Here is a 22,468-nt window from a genome sequence, read left to right on the forward strand (position 1 = left end):
GGGGTATGGTTTGTTTGCAATCATGTCATTACGATTTCGTGAGTCATGTCTCCATTCACTCCTATCAAACACGCTCACGCATGCTTGCTGGAAGTCCAAGCCCCTCGCACACAAAACCTCCTTTACCCCCTCCCTCCAACCTTTCCTAGGCCGACACCTACCCTGCCTTCCTTCCACTACAGACTGATACACTCTTGAAGTCACTCTGTTTCTCTCCATTCTCTCTACATGTCCGAACCACCTCAACAACCCTTCCTCAGCCCTCTGGACAACAGTTTTGGTAATCCCGCACCTCCTCCTAACTTCCAAACTACGAATTCTCTGCATTATATTCACACCACACATTGCCCTCAGACATGACATCTCCACTGCCTCCAGCCTTCTCCTCGCTGCAACATTCATCACTCATGCTTCACACCCATATAAGAGCGTTGGTAAAACTATACTCTCATACATTCCCCTCTTTGCCTCCAAGGACAAAGTTCTTTGTCTCCACAGACTCCTAAGTGCACCACTCACCCTTTTCCCCTCATCAATTCTATGATTCACCTCATCCTTCATAGACCCATCCGCTGACACGTCCACTCCCAAATATCTGAGTACATTCACCTCCTCCATACTCTCTCCCTCCAATCTGATATCCAATCTTTCATCAGCTAATCTTTTTGTTATCCTCATAACCTTACTCTTTCCTGTATTCACTTTCAATTTTCTTCTTTTGCACACCCTACCAAATTCACCCACCAATCTCTGCAACTTCTCTTCAGAATCTCCCAAGAGCACAGTGTCATCAGCAAAGAGCAACTGTGACAACTCCCACTTTATGTGTGATTCTTTATCTTTTACCTCCACGCCTTTTGCCAAGACCCTCGCATTTACTTCTCTTATAACCCCATCTATAAATATATTAAACAACCACGGTGACATCACACATCCTTGTCTAAGGCCTACTTTTACTGGGAAATAATTTCCCTCTTTCCTACATACTCTAACTTGAGCCTCACTATCCTCGTAAAAACTCTTCACTGCTTTCAGTAACCTACCTCCTACACCATACACCTGCAACATCTGCCACATTGCCCCCCTATCCACCCTGTCATACGCCTTTTCCAAATCCATAAATGCCACAAAGACCTCTTTAGCCTTATCTAAATACTGTTCACTTATATGTTTCACTGTAAACACCTGGTCCACACACCCCCTACCTTTCCTAAAGCCTCCTTGTTCATCTGCTATCCTATTCTCCGTCTTACTCTTAATTCTTTCAATAATAACTCTACCATACACTTTGCCAGGTATACTCAACAGACTTATCCCCCTATAATTTTTGCACTCTCTTTTATCCCCTTTGCCTTTATACAAAGGAACTATGCATGCTCTCTGCCAATCCCTAGGTACCTTACCCTCTTCCATACATTTATTAACTAATTGCACCAACCACTCCAAAACTATATCCCCACCTGCTTTTAAGATTTCTATCTTTATCGCATCAATCCCGGCTGCCTTACTCCCTTTCATTTTACCTACTGCCTCACGAACTTCCCCTACACTCACAACTGGCTCTTCCTCACTCCTACAAGATGTTGTTCCTCCTTGCCCTATACACAAAATCACAGCTTTCCTATCTTCATCAACATTTAAAAATTCCTCAAAATATTCCCTCCATCTTCCCAATACCTCTAACTCTCCATTTAATAACTCTCCTCTCCTATTTTTAACTGACAAATCCATTTGTTCTCTAGGCTTCCTTAACTTGTTAATCTCACTCCAAAACTTTTTCTTAATTTCAACAAAATTTGTTGATAACATCTCACCCACTCTCTCATTTGCTCTCTTTTTACATTGCTTCACCACTCTCTTAACCTCTCTCTTTTTCTCCATATACTCTTCCCTCCTTGCATCACTTCTACTTTGTAAAAACTTCTTATATGCTAACTTTTTCTCCCTTACTACTCTCTTTACATCATCATTCCACCAATTGCTCCTCTTCCCTCCTGCACCCACTTTCCTGTAACCACAAACTTCTGCTGAACACTCTAACACTACATTTTTAAACCTACCCCATACCTCTTCGACCCCACTGCCTATGCTCTCATTAGCCCATCTATCCTCCAATAGCTGTTTATATCTTACCCTAACTGCCTCCTCTTTTAGTTTATAAACCTTCACCTCTCTCTTTCCTGATGCTTCTATTCTCCTTGTATCCCATCTATCTTTTATTCTCAATGTAGCTACAACATCAACATCAACCTTGGCCTACTAGATGATCAGCCTGTAACTGATTTCATCAACAATATGAACAACACACTTCTCATACCAACAATAACTAAACCAACCAGGCTCACTGAAACGAGTGCAACCATAATAGACCACATATGGACCAATATACTAGCCCCCCTTAAATCAGGGATAATCACAGATAGCACTACAGACCACTACCCTACCTTCCTCTTGACAAACATTAGTAAACCACCACTTGAATACAACAAAGTTTCATTTAGACTCCATGATGAGGCCTCAATAAGGAAGTTCACAGCTGACCTAGAGACTGTTGACTGGCCTACAGAATTTCTCCAAGGCCAATGGTATTGATGACTGGACAGACATTTTTCTTAACAAATTACTTAGACTATACAACAAACAGTGTCCTATAAAAATGAAACAGATCACAAACAAACAGCTTGGTTGCCCATGGCTAACCAGCACCATTCTGAAATCCATTGATAAGAAACACCAATATGAAAAGCAATATAGACAGGGCTTAATACACAAAGATATTCTTAAACACTATTCATTAGTCCTCACCAAAGTAATAAAGAAAGCCAAACAACTAAAATACTCCAGTAGATTCACTGACACAAGAGGAGATATAAAAAAGACCTGGAAAACACTCTCTCAGATTCTAGGGACCCAAAAACTGAAAAAAACAAGAATATTGCCCTAACTAAACCTAATGAAACAACACTGCATCCCACTGACACAGCTAACAAGATAAACGACTTCTTCTCAACCATAGGTTCTAATCTCGCCAATAAAATCCCACGCACCAATGCCCATGCCGGGGACTACCTAGATGGGAATTTCCCAAATTCCTTCTATCTTGCTCCAACTGAGCCCATGGAAGTCACCGAGATTATAAAGTCACTTAAAAATAACTCAGGGAATCTGTCTCATGTCCCACCATTATTGTACAAGAGAGCGGCCCATGTCCTCTCGCATGCTATCTCATTACTTTTTAACAAGTCACTAGAAACTAGCACCTTCCCAAAACTACTCAAGACGGCAAGGGTTACACCAATACATAAAGGTGGTGACCCTACAGATTTAAACAACTATAGGCCAATATCAAACTTACCATTGCTATCCAAAATCTTTGAGAAACTCGTGCACAGGAGACTATATTCATTTATAACAGCACAAAACATACTCAACCCCTGCCAATTTGGATTCAGGAAAAATAAAAGCACTAACGATGCAATCATAAAAATGCTAGATCTGCTTTACACAGCATTGGAAAATAAGGAATATCCACTAGGAATTTTTATTGACCTAAGAAAAGCTTTTGACACAGTAGACCACGGCATCCTACTCCACAAACTTGACCATTATGGTATAAGAGGCCATGCGCTTGCATATTTCAAATCTTACCTTACTAATAGGTATCAGTATGTCACCATTAAAGACAGCATCAACAACACAGCCACTTGATACTGGAGTTCCGCAGGGAAGTGTCCTTGGTCCCCTGCTCTTCCTCATATACATCAATGATCTTCCAAACGTATCTCAACACCTGAACCCCATTCTCTTTGCTGACGACACGACTTATGTCATCTCTCACCCTAATCTTGCCACCCTCAACACCATTGTTAATGAGGAGCTGATCAAAATATCGACTTGGATGACAGCCAATAAACTTATGCTTAACACTGACAAAACCTACTACATTATGTTTGGTAGCAGAGCAGGAGATGCGCAAATTAACATTAAGATCGACAACACTCTAATTGCCAGGCATAATGAGGGCAAATTCCTAGGCCTATACTTCGACAACAACCTGAACTTCAGCACCCATATCCAACACATAACCAAAAAAGTATCCAAAACAGTTGGGATCCTCTCCAAGATACGATACTACGTGCCGCAAACTGCCCTTCTCACACTATACCATTCACTTATATATCCATACCTCACCTATGCTATATGTGCTTGGGGTTCAACTGCAGCAACACACCTAAAGCCAATAATAACCCAACAAAAAGCCTCAGTAAGAATAATCACTAAATCCCATCCCTGGCAACACAGCTCCCCACTCTTCATAGATCTAAACTTACTCCCTGTTCAGTACATCCACACTTACTACTGTGCAATCTACATCTACAGGACCTTAAATTCCAATATTAACCTTGACCTAAAATGCTTTCTTGATACTTACGACAGAACCCACAGGCACACTACCAGACACAAACATCTCTATGACATTCCCCGTGTCCGACTAAACCTTTACAAAAATTCAATGTATGTCAAAGGCCCTAAAATCTGGAACACCCTACCTGAAAATTCTAAAACTGCAGACACATTCATCACCTTCAAAACTACAATCAGAAAACATCTTATCTCCCTGATACACCCTGTCAACTAATTACACGAATACCACCTGGTGGTTAACACTTACACTCACTCACCCATTTGACCATAAACAGAAATATCAATCTCAATTTCAAAATAATGAATGTTAACTAGTCATAAGTTGGCCTGTGATACTCCAATACTGAAACTATGTATAGTGCCAAAACAAAAGCATTCACATTGCTAAACTCACAAACTAGTATTTAGTCACTTAGCCATAATACCAACTTACCTCATAATTTTGTAATATTTTAAACTTAAGATTTAAGTCTGCCCGAAATGCCTAGCCATGCTAGGTGTTCTAGTGGTACACTCTGTAATTATTATTTTACTACATGTAAACAATACAATAACCAAATTCTGTAAACTCAGCATTGTAATCCTTATAGAGAATAAACTTTGAATTTGAATTTGAATTTGAATCTGATATATCTGTGGCCCCTCTATAAACATGTACATCCTGAAGTCTACTCAACAGTCTTTTATCTACCAATACATAATCCAACAAACTACTGTCGTTTTGCCCTACATCATATCTTGTATACTTATTTGTCCTCTTTTTCTTAAAATATGTATTACCTATGACTAAACCACTTTCTATACAAAGTTCAGTCAGAGGGCTCCCATTATCATTTACACCTGGCACCCCAAACTTACCTACCACACCCTCTCTAAAAGTTTCTCCTACTTTAGCATTCAGGTCCCCTACCACAATTAGTCTCTCACTTGGTTCAAAGGCTCCTATACATTCACTTAACATCTCCCAAAATCTCTCTCTCCCCTCTACATTCCTCTCTTTTCCAGGTGCATACACGCTTATTATGACCCACTTTTCGCATCCAACCTTTACTTTAATCCACATAATTCTTGAATTTACACATTCATATTCTCTTTTCTCCTTCCATAACTGATCCTTCAAACGTATTAATACGCGTAAATTCTAGCAGGAGAAAGCTGGTAGGCCTAGATAAAAGAGAATGGGTCTGCATGGTGGGTGTGCACCCTGTGAAAAAAATCTGGGACTCAATGGTGCATTGTGGGAACGCCATCTTGGTAGTCAATTTTCACCATGCCTCGCGGTAAGAAGTACCTCACTCCTCAGCGTATTGGAGGTCGTCTGTTCCGAAGTGATAGTTCTAACAGTGATGGAAGTGCCAGTGAAAGTGAATTTCATGGTTTTAGAGAGGGTGTGACTGAAAGCAGTGCCCAGGATTACGTAATTAGTGATGAAAACCCCGATGACCCACAACCGTCCACCTCTGGTGCTGGCACATCTCATTCACGTTCACCTGTACCAGGACAAAAAAGGAAACTATTTCCCTGTTTACAGGGCTCAGATCTGAGCAGTGAAAGTGATAATGATAGTGATTTCAAAGTTACTGCAAGCAGCCTGAGTAGCGACAGTGAGGGAGAATATTCGCCAGTGAAACGGCAGTATATTTGACGCAGCATGCATTCTGCCTTATGCCCTTCCAAGGCAAAGGAGTAAATCTGGGAGTACATCCCGGGGCCCTACACCATGACCTGACAGTGAAGATGACGATATTGTTACAATGGGGATGTGTAATGTGCGTGGGGAAGAAATTGATGGCGGTGGTGTTGGCGGTGGCATGAGTCATGTGGCACCGGCACCAGGCCATGCTACTACCAACACTGCTGACTCTGCACAACTACAACCAGCCTCACCCAACCCTACACTCCCACAACATCCACAACCACAACCTGCACAACCACAACCACGTTTCAATATCCAGAACCCACCAGCAGACCGCATCTGGGATTGGCAGCAAGGTGACGATTTTATTCCCAATCCCCATGACTTTGATGAAACACAAAGTGGAATATAGCCATCGTGTACACTTGGGAACAATGCCACTGAACTAGAATGCTTTCAGTTATTCTTTGATGAACCCCGGCTGGAAATTATTGTCAGGGAAACCAACACATACTATGAGGACACTATGGCAAATACGTACAATTCTTTCACCAAAGTCACGGCTGCACCAGTGGAAGGACACAACTATGGCAGAAATGTACCTGTTCTTTGCCACAATAATGCTTATGCCACATGTGTATAAGCACACTGTCAACACATACTGGTCAACAGAATGCCTGATTTCAACCCCAGGTTTTAGGGACATTATAGGAGTGAATCATTTTTTGATACTGTTACGTATGTTACACTTTTCAGACAAAACAAGGCCTGACAGAAGCAACAGGTTATAAGATCAGAAATGTGTTTATGTCCTTGAAACAAAAGTGTTGTATGTATTTTTATCCCTTCAGGAAGCTTGTTATTGATGAGTCTTTGATTTTATTCAAAGGAAGACTCTCATTCAAGCAGTACATACGAAGCTTCGATATAAAGTTATTTGTACTGTGTGATTACAAAAGTGGTCTCGTTTTGGATATCATTGTGTACACTGGCAGTAATACATTGAGAGATACCAGGAAGTTAGTGAGTATCTCTGGTGATGTGGTTCAAACAATGATGGAACCATATCTTGGTAAGAGGCATATATTATATACTGATAACTGGTACACAATAGGTAGTAGGTTGGTAGACAGCAACCGCCCAGGGAGGTACTACCGTCCTGCCAAGTGAGTGTAAAACGAAAGCCTGTAATTGTTTTACATGATGGTAGGATTGCTGGTGTCCATTTTTCTGTCTCATAAACATGCAAGATTTCAGGTACATCTTGCTACTTCTTCTTACACTTAGGTCACACTACACATACATGTACAAGCATATATATATGTACACACCCCTTTGGGTTTTCTTCTATTTTCTTACTAGTTCTTGTTCTTGTTTATTTCGTGTTCTCTCCATGGGGAAGTGGAACAGAATTCTTCCTCCGTAAGCCAAGCGTGTTGTAAGAGGCGACTAAAATGCCAGGAGAAAGGGGCTAGTAACCCCTTCTCCTGTATATATTACTAAATGTAAAAGGAGAAGCTTTCGTTTTTCCTTTTGGGCCACCCCGCCTCAGTGGGATACAGCCAGTGTGTTGAAATAAAGAAAGAAGAACTGGTACACAAGCCCCATACTCAGTGATTTCTTACGAGTGAACATGACAGACGTGTGTGGCACAGTGCGTGATAATCGTAAGCATATGCCAAGGTTCGACGCTGGCACTCGCAGAGGTGAGGTGCAGGCCTTTGCTTCCAATGACATCATAGCATTTCGGTGGCATGACAAACGTGATGTCACATTGCTGACATCAGTTCACCGAAACAAAATGGCACACACTGGCAGGCACAATAGAGAGACCAATGAACCCATTCTAAAACCTGCAGCTGTCATGGACTACAACCTCAATATGCGCTTAGTGGACAAATGTGACATGCAGATTGGGTTTGCTGATTGTGTACGCAAGAGTTATAAGTGGTATATAAAACTTTTTTTCCATCTTCTTGATATTTCCATGCTAAATACTTATAACATCTACATGTTGAAGACCAACAACAAACCAAAATATGATGAATTTTGTTTGTCATTCATCAGACAAATAATATTCAAGTACCAAGGAGCAACACCTGCAATAGACCAGTGCCCATGAAATTACCAACACATGCCATCTCGTTTGAGGCCTGGTGATCACTACCCCATACAACTGCCTCCTACTGCTTTCAAGAAAAGTGCTCAGAAGAGGTGTTTTGTATGTGGACATACCACAAAACGCCCACAAACACGCAGAGACACTCGTTTTATAGTTACTTAGAAAAGAAAAATATTGGAAAATACAAGAAACCTTCGAATTGGAGTAAATAAAAGAATACCAGGTGGGCGGCATTTGCCGCTGTTGCCATACGCCGCTCATTTTCTGCCAGCTTTGTGCCTCTATATCTCAGTAAGTACTGATGGCAAAAAAATTTTTTAGGCTTAAAACACTCAGTAAAATAATCCTAACATTTTAGTAAGAAAAAATAATTTTTTTTTTTCAAATATAGTGCGACATGGAATGACAGTTTCAGAAAGGGGCTTGCAACAGTCAAAGGGTTAATGAAGCATCAGTTCGTACAATTAAAAAGAACGAGGCGAATATACCAGCTTGACTGACTTACTGAATGACTTGACTACCTTGCTGACTTGACTGAATGACTTACTGACTTGACTGAAAGACTTACTGACTCAACTGAATGATTTTCTGACTTGACTAAATGACTTACTGACTGAATGACTTAACTGAAGACTTACTGACTTGACTGAATGACTTACTGACATGACTGAATGACTTAGTAACTTGACTGAGTGACTTAGTGACTTGACTGAAGACTTACCGACTTGACTGAATGATTTACTGACTTACTTGACTGAATGGCTTGACTGACTTACTGAATGACTTGACTGAAGACTTACTGACTTGGCTGAATGACTTGACTGACTTACTGAATGACTTGACTGACTTACTGAACGACTTAAAGTTAGACTTTTTTCACTGAAGAGGACTTTGAAATGGTGTCTAGAGCAGCTGATGCCTTATTGTCAATTGTATAATGTAGTGTAGGGTAAAATAGAACAGAAAACCATTACAGAATTTATGCATACACCAGTACAACCATCAACTTCAGTACCAGAAGAACCTCTACCATCCACCTCAGCCCAGTAGGGCCACAGCATAACTCTCCACAATCATCCACAAACACCAGCACCCATAATTTAAGGTAAGAAATACTATTATTTATATTGTATTTGTAATCTTAAGCAGTAAAAACAACATAATACATCACAATAATGAACTACAATTACATATTCACTTTTATTTTTGTAAGTAACAGCCTGGTTGATCAGACCCTGATCCACCATGAGGCCTTGTCTCAGACTGGGCCGTGGGGGCGTTGACCCCCAAAACCCTCTCCAGGTAAACTCCAGGTCTATAAAAAAGTTGTCTGGCTTTTTGGGCTCTCAGAAACATAACCCTATTTTTCCCACAAGTTCTTCAGTTCATCTAACACAATTTTACCTAACACAGCATTTTCAGAAACGTAACTACCATGTTAAATGACAGTCTACTGTAGTGTACACTTACCACACAGACCTATTCTCTTATATGTAGGCCCAAATTTAACCCTTTGACTGTTTACACTGTATAAATACGTCTTACATGCCACTGTTTCTGACGTTTTTATACGCATAAATTCTAGCGGCTTCAAATCAAGCAGGAGAAAGCTGATAGGCCCACATGTGAGAGAATGGGTCTCCATGGTTAGTGTGCACCATATAAAAAAAATCAGGGAGCAAGTGGTGCATTGTGGGAATGCCATTTCAGTCCTTTTTCAGCATGCTTATCGGTAAGAAATATGTGACTCCCCAGCAAATCTGGGACTCTTCTCTTCCCAAGTGATGCTCTAACGCAGAAGGAAGTGTCAGTGAAGATCAATTTCATGATTTCGAGGAGTTTGAGACCAAAAGCAATGATGATGGAGGAAGGAGGAAGGAGGAAGGAGGAAGGAGGGAGGAGGAGGGGGAGGAGGAGGAGGAGGAGGAGGAGGAGGAGGAGGAGGAGGAGGAGGAGGAGGAGGAGGAGGAGGAGGAGGAGGAGGAGGAGGAGGAGGAGGAGGAGGAGGAGGAGGAGGAGGAGGAGGAGGAGGAGGAGGAGGAGGAGGAGGAGGAGGAGGAGGAGGAGGAGGAGGAGGAGGAGGAGGAGGAGGAGGAGGAGGAGGAGGAGGAGGAGGAGGAGGAGGAGGAGGAGGAGGAGGAGGAGGAGGAGGAGGAGGAGGAGGAGGAGGAGGAGGAGGAGGAGGAGGAGGAGGAGGAGGAGGAGGAGGAGGAGGAGGAGGAGGAGGAGGAGGAGGAGAAGGAGGAGGAGGAGGAGGAGGAGGAGGAGGAGGAGGAGGAGGAGGAGGAGGAGGAGGAGGTTGAAGAAGAAGAAGAAGAAGAAATAACATTGTTCCCTTGAAGCAAGAAAAAAAAAAGTCCACCCCATGACATTGACAAGATAAGGGGAGATAACATCTGATAAGAGCTGGTTTGATGAGTGTAAACAAGGGTGGGGGAGGGTGCAGCTGATAAGAAAAGATTAGATGACCATCGCCCTCCCTTTGTTTTTGCTGGTACACAAACATTTCTGTCTGTCTATTTGTCTGTCTGCCAAGCTCCCTGTCTATCCGTCTAGCTCTCTGTCTTAGAGAGAACCACAAGACTACGTCATCATCACGTTTACTCACATCTTCAAGCAGAGTATAGCACTTTGTCTGGATTTTTTGGGTTATCCTAGGTAATTTACACTATGTATACTTGTATTTATGTGTACCTGTGAGACAGAGATAAACAGACAGATAGAAAGAGAGACAGATTGAAAGAGATAGAATGAGAGAGAAAGATAATTAGATAGAATGGAGGGGAAGCAGCATCCCACCCCACTGTTTTGACAGGCGGTAGGGGGAGTGAGTAATGAGACAATATGTCATTTTGACAGCTGCCGACTCCTGACTCAAAACAATTATAAGCCACACACTCCCACACAAGAAAAGCTTGCTGAATAAAGATAATAGCAGTTATATGAACGTATCTAGTGACTATATATGTGTATATATATTATAAAAACCAGAAGGAAGGAAGAATGGAAGGCAGGAATGAAGGAAAGACGAGATGAAAGGAAGGAAAAAAGTAAGGAAAGACGAAGGAATGTAGGAAGGAAGGTAGGAAAGGAATGCAGGAAGGTAGGAAGGTAGGTAGGAAAGGATTGCAGGAAGGTAGGAAAGGAATACAGGAAGGTAGGAAAGGAATGCAGGAAGGTAGGACAGAAGGTAGGAAAGGAATGCAGGAAGGTAGGAAAGGAATGCAGGAAGGTAGGAAGGTTGGAAACGAATGCAGGAAGGAAGGAATGATGACACACGACCATTTACCTAGGATAACTACATAACACAACTGCCTGCTAATACTTTGAAGAAAACTGCTCAGACAAGGTGTTTTGTCTTTGCACATAAAAAAAAAATCCACAAAAATGCACACACACTGGTTTTATGTGTGAGGAGTATAAAGCACCATTGTGTATGAAAACATGTTTCAAAAAGTTCCACAAGCTGCAGAACTTCTAGGAATATGTTCGGTGACTGTCCATTGGTATATATATTATAGAACAATGGTAATAAAAAATTTTTTGTATTGTTTGTTTTTGTAAACAAGTTTTGTAAACAATATATTGCAATGTACATATATACAACGAGTGTATATATGTACGTTGCACCTTACTTTGGTCTCACAGGCCACGTAAGTTATGTGAAAAAATAAAATAGTGAAAAAACAACAAACCTTCAAATACAAGTAAACCAAAGTTTACCGGGTGAGCAGCAGTCGCCGCTGTTGCCATACGCGGCTCATTTTCTGCAGACTTCACTCCTCTATATCTCGGTAAGTACTGACGGAAAATTTTTGTCTTTTTGGGACTAAAACACTCAGAAAAATAATCTTAACATTTTCATAAGAAAAAAATATTTTTTTTTTTCGAATATTTTGTGACACAGAATGACAGTTTCAGAAAGGGGCTTGCGACAGTCTCCAGACCCCTCTTATTTTACACTTGATTTCCATTTTGAATTTTTATTCGCACAAAAAATAGAAGATTTATTGTTATGCAGACTACTGCATTATTGTAATAATTGTATAAATAATGTCAACCCATTTGTGGCTGTGTATTAGACTGGTCAGTTGAACACGTATTGGGAGGTAACTTTGTTTGTTTACTCTTGAACATCGGTAAAAATCGAACAGTTCTGCTAATCTGAGCCCAATTTTAACCCTTTCAGGGTCCGTTCCATAGATATATGGCTTTACGTTCAGGGTCCAAACCGTAGATCTACTTCATGAGCTCAGCTCACTCTGATAAACTGTGAGTGGTACACTTGGGCCTATATATGACAGAATTCATCTATGTGGTATGTGTGCACCACATAAAACAAATCCTGCAGCACACTGTGTATAATGAGAGAAAAAAAACTGAAACAAAGATTTTCGATTAAAACAGCAACTTTGCAGTGTTTTTTTGTAAGTTTTTTATAGGTGTATTTGCAATTTCTTGGTCTCATTTGATAGAATGGAAGACATATTACAGAAATAGAGATGATTTTGATTGGTTTTAGCACTGGAAATGGCTTGAAACCGAGCTCAAAGTAGCGGAAATGTTAAATTCTTGCCGATGTTCAAGAGTAAACAAACGACCTCACACGTCGAATACACGCCAGCTGGTGGGTCTAATATACATTCACAAATGTGGTGATATTATTTATACAATTATTACAATATTGCATAACAGTAAATCTTCTATTTTTTGGTGTGAATAATAATTCATTATGTGAATAAAAAATCAAAATGCGATTTATTTGTAAAGCCTCAAAACATAACTAATGAACAGAGGAAATGTTAGTTTAGTGCCAAGAATGCCTACATTGTTTATTCTGGACGCTATTTTGAAATTGGAGTATTTTGAACTTTGTGTTAAATTGGCCAAATTACCAATTTCCGATCACTTTATTTTGTAGTTGAAACAGTTGACTTGGCGATTTCTTGTGCTCAATCGATAGAATAGAAGTAATACTAGTGAAATAGCTAAGAATTTGGTCGACTGGAATGATGTAATTGGCCTAAAATGGGAGTCAAAGTCGCCAAAATAGCCGATTCGTAAATATCGCTGACACATCAAAATTCGTGAGAGCATAATTTCGTCAATTTTCCATCAAATTTCGTACTTTTTGTTTTATTACCTTCACAAAAAGATTTAGATAAAGTATTTAGATAAAGGTAGGGAAGTTTTTATTGCATTTATGGATTTAGAAAAGGCATATGATAGAGTGGATAGAGGAGCAATGTGACAGATGTTGCAAGTATATGGAATAGGTGGTAAGTTACTAAATGCTGTTAAGAGTTTTTATGAGGATAGTGAGGCTCAGGTTAGGGTGTGTAGAAGAGAGGGAAAATACTTCCCGGTAAAAGTAGGTCTTAGACAGGGATGTGTAATGTCACCATGGTTGTTTAATATATTTATAGATGGGGTTGTAAAAGAAGTAAATGCTAGGGTGTTCGGGAGAGGGGTGGGGTTAAATTATGGGGAATCAAATTCAAAATGGGAATTGACACAGTTACTTTTTGTTGATGATACTGTGCTTATGGGAGATTCTAAAGAAAAATTGCAAAGGTTAGTGGATGAGTTTGAGAATATGTGTAAAGGTAGAAAGTTGAAAGTGAACATAGAAAAGAGTAAGGTGATGAGGGTATCAAATGATTTAGATAAAGAAAAATTGGATATCAAATTGGGGAGGAGGAGTATGGAAGAAGTGAACGTTTTCAGATACTTGGGAGTTGACGTGTCGGCGGATGGATTTATGAAGGATGAGGTTAATCATAGAATTGATGAGGGAAAAAAGGTGAGTGGTGCGTTGAGGTATACGTGGAGTCAAAAAACGTTATCTATGGAGGCAAAGAAGGGAATGTATGAAAGTACAGTAGTACCAACACTCTTATATGGATGTGAAGCTTGGGTGGTAAATGCAGCAGCGAGGAGATGGTTGGAGGCAGTGGAGATGTCCTGTCTAAGGGCAATGTGTGGTGTAAATATTATGCAGAAAATTCGGAGTGTGGAAATTAGGAGAAGGTGTGGAGTTAATAAAAGCATTAGTCAGAGGGCAGAAGAGTGGTTGTTGAGGTGGTTTGGTCATTTAGAGAGAATGGATCAAAGTAGAATGACATGGAAAGCATATGAATCTATAGGGGAAGGAAGGAGGGGTAGGGGTCATCCTCGAAAGGGTTGGAAAGAGTGGGTAAAGGAGGTTTTGTGGGCGAGGGGCTTGGACTTCCAGCAAGCGTGCATGAGCGTGTTAGATAGGAGTGAATGGAGACGAATGATACTTGGGACCTGACGATCTGTTGGAGTGTGAGTAGGGTAATATTTAGTGAAGGGATTCAGGGAAACCGGTTATTTTCATATAGTCGGACTTGAGTCCTGGAAATGGGAAGTACAATGCCTGCACTTTAAAGGAGGGGTTTGGGATATTGGCAGTTTGGAGGGATATGTTGTGTATCTTTATACGTATATGCTTCTAAACTGCTGTAAGATTTAAGATAAGATAAGATTTCGTTCGGATTTTTAACCCCGGAGGGTTAGCCACCCAGGATAACCCAAGAAAGTCAGTGCGTCATCGAGGACTGTCTAACTTATTTCCATTGGGGTCCTCAATCTTGTCCCCCAGGATACGACCCACACCAGTCGACTAACACCCAGGTACCTATTTGCTGCTAGGTGAACAGGACAATAGGTGTAAGGAAACGTGTCGAAATGTTTCCACCCCCCGGGAATCGAACCCGGGCCCTCCGTGTGTGAAGCGGGAGCTTTAGCCACCAGGCCACCGGGCCACCCACCAGGTCACCGAGCACCTCTGCAAAAACAGTGATAATGTGTGAGTGTGGTGAAAGTGTTGAATGATGATGAAAGTATTTTCTTTTTGGGGATTTTCTTTCTTTTTTGGGTCACCCTGCCTCGGTGGGAGACGGCTGACTTGTTGAGAAAAAAAAAAAAAAAAAGATTCTCTACCATTTCATAAGAAAAAATAACAAATTTTTTTTTGGAAAATTCTTGGACACTGGGGCACCACTTCAGATTTTGGCCTTGGACCCTGAAGGGGTTAAGGTACTTTCCGGTGTGAAACCAATCAAAATTCTATCTATTTCTGTAAAATATCTTCTATTCTATCAAATGATGCCAAAAAAGGAGAATACAATCATACAAACCATATGAAAATACACTGCAAAGTCAGGTTTACACCATAAACACGGTCACAGTTTTTTCTCATTATGTAATGTGTGCTGTAGGATTTTTTTTTATACAGTGCACGCTTACGACACAGACTTATTCTCTCATACGCTGGCCCAAATTTACCAGTCATAGCTTATCTGAGTGAGCTGAGCTCATGGCGACTGACAGTGGCTTCAAAGCCACCTCATCTTTTATGGACAATGTATGGTGTATGTGCTTTACATAATGAGAAGCATTTTCTTTATTTGTTGGAACCATGGCTAGAGCTAAAAGTAAGCAGGTTATAACAATAAATGGAGAAAAAGAAATTGGAATGACTCGTGCAGCAAGTAGCGCCACCAAACAGTAGCGACAGGTTGGTGTGGCAATGCCGGAAATTTAAGTTATGTTAACCGAAATTAGTGCCGGATTACTGATTGCAGATTAGTGATGGCCAACCTGTAGTATGTGACTGAACATGTTCACCTGTCAGTGACTGATTACTTTTTCCATACCTAATACTTATGTCAGTGCAAAGATTAACTATAAAATCACAAAATCTACTATAATTTGTAATTATCAGAACATAAAAAAATATGTAGATTAAAAAACAAGAAAAAATGTTATATCGGCAACATTTCTGTAAGCGACAGTACTCCATGTTGCCATCACGTGAGCATCTGGTGCCAACTTCACGACCTTATATCTCAAAAACTACTGACCTTAAAAAAAATATTGTCTTAGTATACACAGAAAATTACCCTTTTAATATTTTTTTTCTTTTCAAAATACTATTCAGAGTGCTAGCAAAGATGTAGAGATCAACACCATGACAGTTAAAGGGTTAAAAGCTATCTTAATTTTTTTAAGTATTACTATACTATCAATTATGTTACCTACTACAAATATCAAGTTTGCTCTCACTGTCAGGTTATCTTAGCTACTGCCCACACTTAGTTCACATGAATTTTATAATAAAGCCCCTTCAAGGGGAGGAATGCCTTGATACTAATGAAGGACTCTTAATCTGAAGAATTATAAGAACTCTACCTTGCCTCAGATCAAACCTGACTAGCTCTTAGTCGCTGTATGATTTTTCATGTTTAACACTGTGACAAAAAATGTCTTAAGTACATCTGTAATATGCATCTTAGTCACCTGTAACTATATATCCAGTCAGGCGAGTCTCCACCCAGAGAGAAAAAGGCAGCAATCTCCATCTTCCCTGACTCTGACTTCCTGAAGATTCTGATGGTGCGCCCACGTGGATCCTTCAGCAGTGAACTATACATGGTCACTAACAGCTCCTCTCCCACTGCCACAGACCTGAGAGGTCATGATATGGTAAGAAAACATTAAGATCATATAAGTAAGCAATGGATGATTATGGAAGATACAGTACATCACTGAAATCAAACTTCACAGCCAGAGTTGTAGCACAGCACTTGTGACTTGTATAACTTACTTCATAGGAGGAGTTGGGTAATACTTCATGATAAGAATCAGAGTAATCAATTAACTTTATTGCAAATGCTTATGCACTGCTACCTTGACTTCAAAACTTCAGTACCCATAAATGTATGTTGCAATTCTACTATGTTTAAGTATTACAGTAGTACTTTATTTAGTTTATAAAACAGAAACAATCTCCTTCATCAACCTTCAAGATTATTTACTACATCCCCAACAAATGCTACTTGGTCTGTGTTACACACAAAACTACTGTTCATATTAAAGCCAGTCATAGCATGAACCAGATCAAGAAGAAAGCCAAAAGGTGCCTAATGAATGTAGTGACAGAAAGAGAGGAGAATGATTTTTTATTTTTTATTTTTTAGCTAACACACATGTAAATATAAATACAGTAGGGCCCCACTTTACGGCATTTTGCCTTACAGCGTTCCGCTAATATGGCGATTTCAAATTATGACCAAAATTTGCTATACAGCAAGTGGTCTTTCAAATATGGTGTGGCCCACCTGGTTTGTTTACATTCTTTGTGAGCACATCTATTAACCCTTTCAGGGTCTGTCCCATAGATCTACGGCTTTACGGTGAGTGTCCAAACCGTAGATCTACGCCATGAGCTCAGCTCACTCTGATAAACTGTGAGTGGTACATTTGGGCCTAGATATGAGAGAATACATCTATGTGGTATGTGTGCACCACATAAAACAGATCCTGCAGCACACTGTGTATAATGAGAGAAAAAAACTGAAATCATGATTTTTCGATTAAAACAGCAACTTTGCAGTGTTTTTTCGTATGTTTTTTATAGTTGTATTTGCGATTTCTTGGTCTCATTTGATAGAATGGAAGACATATTACAGAAATAGAGATGATTTTGATTGGTTTTAGCACTGGAAATGGCTTGAAACTGAGCTCAAAGTAGCGGAAATGTTAAATTTTTGCCGATATTCAAGAGTAAACAAACGACCTCACACGTCTAATACACGTCAGCTGGTGGGTCTAATATACATTCACAAATATGGTGATGATATTATACAATTATTACAGTATTGCATAACAGTAAATCTTCTATTGTTTGGTGTGAATAAAAATTCATTATGTGAATAAAAAATCAAAATGGAATTTATTTGTAAAGCCTCAAAACATAACTAATGAACAGAGGAAATGTTAGTTTAGTGCCAGGAATGCCTACATTGTTTATTCTGGACCCTATTTTGAAATTGGAATATTTTGAACTTTGTGTTAAATTGGCCAAATTAACAATTTCCGATCACTTTATTTTGTAGTTGAAACAGTTGACTTGGCGATTTCTTGTGCTCAATCGATAGAATATAAGTAATACTAGTGAAATAGCTAAGAATTTGGTTGATTGGAATAATGTAATTGGCCTAAAATGGGAGTCAAAGTCGGCAAAATCGCCGATTCATAAATATTGCTGACACATCAAAATTCGCGAGAGCATAATTTCGTCAATTTTCCACCAAATTTTGTACTTTTTGTTTTATTACCTTCACAAAAAGATTCTCTACGATTTCATAAGAAAAAATAACAAATTTTTTTTTTTTAAATTCTTGGACACTGGTGCGTGACTCCAGATTTGGGCCTTGGACCCTGAAAGGGTTAATGTCTGGAAACTTTCCAAAATTTCAAGTGTTTTAAAGTTATTGCATATTTTATATCTACTCTGATAATTATGCTTATGTGTACCTGTACCTAAATATACTTACACACTGTGCTGGCATGTAGGTACACATTAAAATCACTAAGAGTCTCTCTACTCATGATGCCATAGTAATATTATAAAGTAATAATCTCTCTTGGGCATATTAATAAAGACATTTTCATTAATCCATTTATGATATTTTCTTCAAAATTATATAAGAAACACGTTACATAGCATATAAACATTATATATACACCTACAGAATAAAAATTGACATAAATATGAGATTTGTTTACAAAGCGGCTCTGTAGGAGTGTCAGAAGAATTACGTTTTCTCTAGTAAAACACTGAGGATAACCGTAGATAAATATTCCTTTTGTATGCCTTCACTCTATATATAGCAATTCACGACCCTTGTGGGTTTAGTGCTTCTTTTTCATTATGATTATAATAATAATAACTTGCAATAATAATTTGTAATAATAAATTGTAATAATAATTTGTAATAATTTATTTATTTATTTATTTAAAAATTTGAGCACACATACAGAGGTACAAAAAATACAGATAAGAGCAGCATGCCAAAGCCACTTATACTATGCATAGCATTACGGGCTGGCTTAAAATTAACTTAAGATTAACTAAGCAATGATGAAATCAGTGATAAAACTTTAATGTAAACAGATTACTATAAAGCACAAGTGAGTATTACAAAGACAGGTCATATGGTTGTATGCATTGTTGTACATTCAGTAGAATGGAGTATTCTGTTAGGTAGTGTATTTAAAAAATAATAAAGTTAGATTGGATTTTAGGTTTAACATTTATGTGATATAATTGTGAGAAACATTTAAGATATACAATTTATAATGTTCAGTTATTCAGTATTTATTTGGTTTTGGGTGAGTAAGTGATCTTTGAGAAGAGACTTGAATTTATAAACAGGTAGTGTTTCTTTTATATTTACAGGTAATGAATTCCAGATTTTAGGGCCTTTTATGTGCATTGAGTTTTTGCATAGTGTGAGATGGACACGAGGAACATCAAAGAGTGATCTGTGCCTTGTGTTATGGTCATGTGTTCTGTTGAGGTTGGCAAGGAGATGTTTGAGGGGAGGGTTAATATCAGAGTTAAGTGTTCTATGTATGTAATAGGTGCAGTAATAAGTATGGATGTTTTGTATGGTGAGTAGGTTTAGTGTATTGAATATTGGTGGAGTGTGCTGCCTATAGTGAGAATTTGTTATCATTCTAACTGCAGCCTTTTGTTGGGTAATTAGTGGTCTGAGATGGTTACTTGTTGTTGAGCCCCATGCACAAATTCCATAGGTGAGATAGGGGTAAATAAGAGAGTGATATAGGGCCAGGAGGGCTGACTGTGGAGCATAGTACCGTATCTTCGATAGTATGCCTACAGTCTTGGAAATTTTCTTAGAAATTTGTTGTATATGTGTATGAAATTTGAGTCTATTATCAAGGTGGATTCCTAAGAATTTTCCCTCTGTTAGCTTTGTGATAGGTGATCCGTTTATCATTATGTTAAGAGGGACATCTGTAGCTCTGTTACCAAACTGAATGAAGTAGGTTTTGTCAATGTTTAGTGTAAGTTTGTTAGTCCTCATCCAGGCAGATATTTTCTGTAATTCGGTATTTACAGTATTGGCTAGCGTGACTGGGCTCGGGTGGGAGAAGACGTATGTAGTGTCATCTGCAAATAGTGTGGGTTTGAGTAATTGCGAAGCATTTGGTAGGTCATTTATGTATAGGAGAAAGAGAAGAGGGCCAAGGACACTTCCCTGTGGGAGACCAACTGTAATTGGTTGTGCAGAAGAGTTTGCCCCATTTGCATACACATATTGGCTTCTGTTGCTGAGGTATGACTTGAGGTAGTTGAGGGAGTGCCCTCTTATACCATAGTGTGACAATTTTACGTGGAGCAAGTCATGGTTAACTGTATCAAAAGCTTTACGTAAGTCAATGAAGATCCCCAGTGGGACTTCTTTTTTCTCTATTGCAGTGTATATATGTTCTAGCATGTGTATAATAGCATCATTAGTATTTTTATTTGGCCTGAATCCAAATTGGCAGGGGTTGAGTATGTTTTGGGAGATAAGGTAGGAGTAGATTCGTTTATGAATTAATTTTTCGAAGATTTTTGAGAGAGGGTGTAAGTTGGATATTGGCCTATAATAATTTGTCAGAGGATAATTCCTTCTAAAAATTACATGAGAATGGAGGTGTTGGTCTTTATTTATTCTACTGTACCAGTGTGGAGACAACTTGTACACAATGTAAGGTGTTTGTACGAATGTTTATGAACCACAACCAGATGCATTGTCTGTTTGTTTACATAGTGGGTGGGATGGCCAGGGCTGGCTTCCCTACACTACCCTACCTAGATAAGATAAGATTTTGTTTGGATTTTTAACCCTGGAGGGTTAGCCACCTAGGATAACCCAAGAAAATCAGTGCGTCATTGAGGACTGTAACTTATTTCCATTGGGGTCCTCAATCTTGTCCCTCAGGATGCAACCCACACCAGTAGACTAACACCCAGGTACCTATTTGCTGCTAGGTGAACAGGACAACAGGTGTAAGGAAACGTGTCAAAATGTTTCCACCTGTCGGGAATCGAACCCGGGCCCTCCATGTGTGAAGCGGGAGCTTTAGCCACCAGGCCACCACCAAGCCTACCACACTACTTTCTACAAATAAATACTTTTCACCTTTCACCCTACACTAAGACCAGAAATATTTTTAAGTAAAGAGTGTACTGTATATGCATTTTATCACTCTATTTAAGCATCGTCGTAGTATATTATGTGTGGGTGGGGGTGGCCAGAAGGGTTACCACACCGAACTTCTTATAGTAAATGCCACTCACCTTTTGCCCTACATTAAGACTATAAATATTTTGAGGTAAATAATGAGTGTACTGTGTGTGAATTTTACTTTTTATAGTTTTTTAATGCCTAAGTTCTATTGCTAACTTAATTTATGTTAGTGTAAACTTGTCATCTTGCATTTATATACATTTATAAGTGAAAAAAAGGGCGTTTTGCTTTACAAAAGTAGCCTGGAACCTAACCTGCCGTATAAGTGGGGTCCTACTGTAACTCATTTTACATTATTCCTAGTATTCCTCCTTTATAGTATAATAATAAGATATTATCTCCTTTCTAGTATAATAATTTATTATTAAAAGGATCCAATGGAAAAAAGTCACTTTGTCTGACTTTTCTGGTTTATCCCAGGTTCTCTACACATATGCTGCTATGTATGATAATCTTTGTAACTGTATTTGTGTATACCTGAATAAACTTACACTGTGAAACAAAAACCTGTAACTGTTTTGCATGATGGTAGGATTGCTGGTTTTCTTTTTCTGTCTCATAAACACGCTAGATAACAGGGATATCTTGCTACTCCTACTTACACTTTGGTCACACTTCACAGACACGCACATGCATATATATATATACATACATCTAGGTTTTTCTCCTTATTCTAAATAGCTCTTGTTCTTTTTTATTTCTTCTATTGTCCATGGGGAAGTGGAAAAGAATCTTTCCTCCATAAGCCATGCGTGTCGTATGAGGCGACTAAAATGCCGGGAGCAATGGGCTAGTAACCCCTTCTCCTGTATACATTTACTAAAAAAGAGAAGAAGAAAAACTTTATAAAACTGGGTTGTTTAAATGTGCGTGGATGTAGTGCGGATGACAAGAAACAGATGATTGCTGATGTTATGAATGAAAAGAAGTTGGATGTCCTGGCTCTAAGCGAAACAAAGCTGAAGGGGGTAGGAGAGTTTCAGTGGGGGGAAATAAATGGGATTAAATCTGGAGTATCTGAGAGAGTTAGAGCAAAGGAAGGGGTAGCAGTAATGTTAAATGATCAGTTATGGAAGGAGAAAAGAGAATATGAATGTGTAAATTCGAGAATTATGTGGATTAAAGTAAAGGTTGGATGCGAGAAGTGGGTCA

At 39.2% G+C, this 22,468-nt stretch overlaps 1 protein-coding gene across 5 annotated transcripts in view; it reads right to left on the reverse strand.

Annotated features, from left to right (window-relative positions):
• The window catches only part of LOC128696388 (uncharacterized), an 853,106-nt gene that overhangs the window by 415,755 nt on the left and 414,883 nt on the right, over positions 1-22,468 (reverse strand). For all 5 annotated transcript variants that reach the window (XR_011392932.1, XR_011392933.1, XM_070092516.1 and 2 more), the window contains one exon: positions 16,509-16,676. Coding sequence is in view for 3 of the 5 variants with exons in the window: in XM_070092516.1 (XP_069948617.1) it covers positions 16,509-16,676 (168 nt within the window). In the remaining 2 variants the exon portion in view is untranslated. The remainder of the gene's footprint in view (positions 1-16,508; positions 16,677-22,468) is intronic.

The sequence above is a fragment of the Cherax quadricarinatus genome, chromosome 39 (assembly GCF_038502225.1).
Source record: "Cherax quadricarinatus isolate ZL_2023a chromosome 39, ASM3850222v1, whole genome shotgun sequence".
NCBI lineage: Eukaryota > Metazoa > Arthropoda > Malacostraca > Decapoda > Parastacidae > Cherax > Cherax quadricarinatus.